A 4,135-nucleotide genomic window follows, 5' to 3' on the forward strand; every position below is an offset into this window, starting at 1 on the left:
TGTGGGACTGAACCCGAAACCATATAGCTAGGAAGCAAGCTCCCTAACCACGCAGCCATGCCCGCGCCTACATATATATATACACACACATACATGCACATATGATATATATGATATAATATAAAATAAAACATTATCAGGAAATTATATATAAATATACAATGTATGTATGCATATGTGAGCTAGATTAGATATATGTTTAAGTAAAGCCTGGCAATGTAAAAGTTTCTGCTTTATAACTGTAACATAGTTGCACAATTGCTGAAGTTGACATACACAATAGACAGTATTATTGAAGAAAATTTATGCTGAAATTCAGTTATGATGAAGTAATAATTAGAAATAAAAGCCAACTGGAAATGATGCAAGTGGAATACTCGACATTTTCTATTTTACAAGTATGAAAGTGCAACACTCCACTCCAGACCAATCTGTCTATTATAGTTCAACAGCAGTAAGTGTCCTGATTATTTCCATCTTTAGTTCTGGTCAAATATTTAAATTGCCTTTGGCTGTATTGCTTTATATTTGAGGGGCTAGCACTTGGGATGATATGTTGTTATAATCATTGCACATATAATTAATTTGGTTCCTTTCATTTCCAAGTTCAAATCCTGCCAGGGCAAAATTTGCCTTTTCATATTTTGGGGTTAAGTGTAGCACTTAAATTAATACCAGTAAATTACTGGGTTTAATTCCATCGAATATACTCTTTTCTCCCTACCAACATACACAATTTTGGTCTCATTGCTTTGTCAAAATCAATCACTGTTAACAACTCCACCAAATAAATATATTTATATGTGAGACTGATCATATCCGACAACAATTTTCAAACACAACAAACATCTGTGTCAACAAGGCAACTTTTGAAAGGGGGGAAAACATGAAACAAAACAAAACAAAATAAATGAATAAATACTTTTTTCATGAAAGATAAAGAAGTAACATCTTATATAAAACATATATATACATATACAATTCTTTCTTTTATTGGAAAAACAAAAGTAAAAATAAACAAAGAAAAAAAGAAAAAGAGCAAAGTTTTACTGAAAAATAACATCAAAGGGAAAACTTCTCCAATGTGTTTTTTTTACCTGATTATTCCAAACTGTCTCTTACTCCTGGTTACTCATTTGTTATGCATTTTTATGTTGTTTTATTGACATAAAAGTATAATTAAAAAAAAAATGATTAAAAAATATCACTTGGCAAGAGGTTTCGCAAAAAAAAATGAAAAGAAATCACATAGTTCCAATAGAAAAATTTTAAAAAATACTGGTAAAAGAATAAATAAGGAATGGACAATAAAAAAAAAATGGTGAAAATATGTATTGAAAGAGGATGTTTGATGTCAAGAATAAATGAAGAGGTCAATAATAAAATAAAATAAATAAAAAAGAGAAAATGCGAATATAAACCAACAGAAACAAATCAAGAAGATCTGTTTAGACTTTTAGTCATATTCTACATGTTTTTCTTAAGCTTAAAAATGTAAATCTGGAAATAAGAAAAAAAACTATATATATATATATATAATATATATATATATATATATATATATGAATATATATATATGAATATATATTGTATGGTGAAAAATATTTAATAAAATATTAGGAAATAATTTTAAATTTTTCTTCCGCTTCTTCTTCTTCTTCTTCTTCTTCTTCTTCTTATCATCATCATTAGCAGCAGCAGCAACACCACCCTCGTCATAATCTTTATCATCACGTGTGGCAGAAATTGAATTCTGTTCTTTTACATTCTGTGTTCAAATTGCATCAAGATCATTATTTTTATGTTGAAAGAAAGCATAAAATATATGTTGGGTCAACGCACACACACACGCGCATATATATATACATGTATATATTCTATACACTACTACTATAATAATAATAATAATTTGTATCATCGGTTCTCAAAAATTCGGTGAGCTGGCAGAATCGTTAGTATGCCGGGCGAAATACTTAGCGGTCTGCCGCTACGTTCTGAGTTCAAATTCCGCCGAGGTCGACTTTGTCTTTCATCCTTTCGGGGTCGATTAAATAGGTACCAGTTACGCACTGGGGTCGATATAATCGACTTAATCCGTTTGTCTGTTCTTGTTCTCTCTGTATTTAGCACCATGTGGGTAGTAAAGAAATAGGTATTTCGTCTGCCGCTACGTTCTGAGTTCAAATTTCGCCGAGGTTGACTTTGTCTTTCATCCTTTCGGGGTCGATAAATTATAAGTACTAGTCAAGAACTGGGGTTGATGTAATCGACTATCCCCCTTACCACAAATTCGAGGCCTTGTGCCTATAATAGAAAGGATTATAGATTCCCAAAGTGTACATTCGTGCATACATAATGCTCTGAGAGTATGCCATATTTATACCATTATGAAATTAAATTTTCCTTAGAGTACTTGTTGAAAATTCTTAAAATACTTCGTGGAGAGCATGCTCCACGAAGTATTCTATCAGGAAAGGGGTGAGATAATTAAAATAGGCTCCCTTTTTCAGACGTTTATTAATGTATTTACACTTATACTTTTCACTTTAAAAATTTACAGGTTACAACAAAACATCACAACAACTAACGAGGAAAAACAACACAAAGTCAAAATTCACAACTCAACAAAAAGAAGAAAAGAATGAACCTTTTAAAGGAGCAATTAATGATGTAAAAATACTCTGAACGGTCTAACAGGTAGTTTTTAAGATAGCAATATGAGCAACAACAACAACAGTGGCGACATATGCACGTTAAATCGCTTATATAGTAATTGTGTTAAAGTTAATTGCCTTCATTTTTCAACAAACATAACAATTTTTTGACTTAAAAAGTTGCTGCAAACAGATAAGAAGTAGTTGAGAGAATTCTCTGAGACAAAAATGTGTTTCTTTGCCACAGTGAATACAAAATTATGCATTTATGCTTTAAAAACGATGGTATAGGGATGAATCTACCCTGAATCTATATTCAAAGAAATCCGCTCAACCGAAGAACTCAACCAAAATGTAGGCTGAAATTGTCAAACATACCTCTACCTATCCAGTGTTCTCCAGTACGTGGGGCAAAAATGCAAATGATTATAAGAGGCATCAGAAACCTTAGATTTGTGACTGGTTCTCATATCAGTATTGCAATATGGGCAAGTGAAAAAAAATAATAAAAAACTCAAAACTATCGGAATGCGACTTGTGGTCAAGGGACGTCAAAATAGATTTATATGTCAAAATGATTCACAAAGACCACAGAGCTAGACTGAAACTGCACATACATTTCTATATTTAGCACATATGCTAGGACACAACAACCTCCTAAGCAGACCGAGTGCAGATATGACTAGCATATGGGAACCGGTATTAAGGAAGAATAGGAAAATATTAGATTTATATGCCCTAAAACTCGCTCCATAATTGCCCACGGGCATATGGGGTAAGAGCGCGGGCTACTAACCCTAAGATTCCGAGTTCGATTCCAGACAGTGACCTTAATAAGAAGAAGAACATCGAAAAATACTTTAGGAATGAGAACCCAGGTTCAAAATTTCCCCAAGAAATAATGTAATTGAATATGCCGAGAGAATGCGTTAAAGATTGACGATGCGGGGGAAACTGCTTAGTCGCAACATTTGTCGTAGTAGAAAGACCCTTTAAAGCCTTTTGCCCTGAAGAAACAGAAAGGCTAAGCAATGAAATGAAAGTAATGATAAGAATCGAGATAGCAACAAAAACAACAAACCACAGTTTCCAAACCGCCGTCAATCAAAAATCCAAAACGGCAGAGAAATCGCTTTATGCACAGTTCTGGAAACACGAGAACAGATACCAGTAACAACCAGTGGCACTCCTATTTTGTTATGTGACGAGAAAGAAATTATGATTGCTGAGCAGAGTGAGTATACAACCTGTCGAAGAAAACACTGACGGAAAAGGTCTCAAGAATAATAGGAAGACTTAACATGAAACAGCTAGCACGTGAAAGGAAGAACAACGTCCACAAAATTAATGCTCTACTGCAAAAGAATTAACATAGCAGATGAAAAAAATGGACAAAGAAGGGAGATTCAGTATACTTCAAACATCAAACAGACAGCTTGAAGGTAAAACTCACACATCTGTGGTGTCAAGTATTTTCTGGT

At 33.2% G+C, this 4,135-nt stretch overlaps 1 protein-coding gene across 1 annotated transcript in view; it reads left to right on the forward strand.

Annotated features, from left to right (window-relative positions):
• LOC115217408 overlaps window positions 1-3,377 on the forward strand; it is a 284,438-nt gene extending 281,061 nt beyond the window's left edge. Inside the window, exon 3 of the mRNA XM_036507506.1 lies at window positions 2,561-3,377. Coding sequence (XP_036363399.1) covers window positions 2,561-2,685 — 125 coding nt within the window. The 3' untranslated portion in view covers window positions 2,686-3,377. The remainder of the gene's footprint in view (window positions 1-2,560) is intronic.
• The last annotated feature ends 758 nt before the right edge of the window (window positions 3,378-4,135 follow it).

The sequence above is a fragment of the Octopus sinensis genome, linkage group LG11 (assembly GCF_006345805.1).
Source record: "Octopus sinensis linkage group LG11, ASM634580v1, whole genome shotgun sequence".
Taxonomy (NCBI): domain Eukaryota; kingdom Metazoa; phylum Mollusca; class Cephalopoda; order Octopoda; family Octopodidae; genus Octopus; species Octopus sinensis.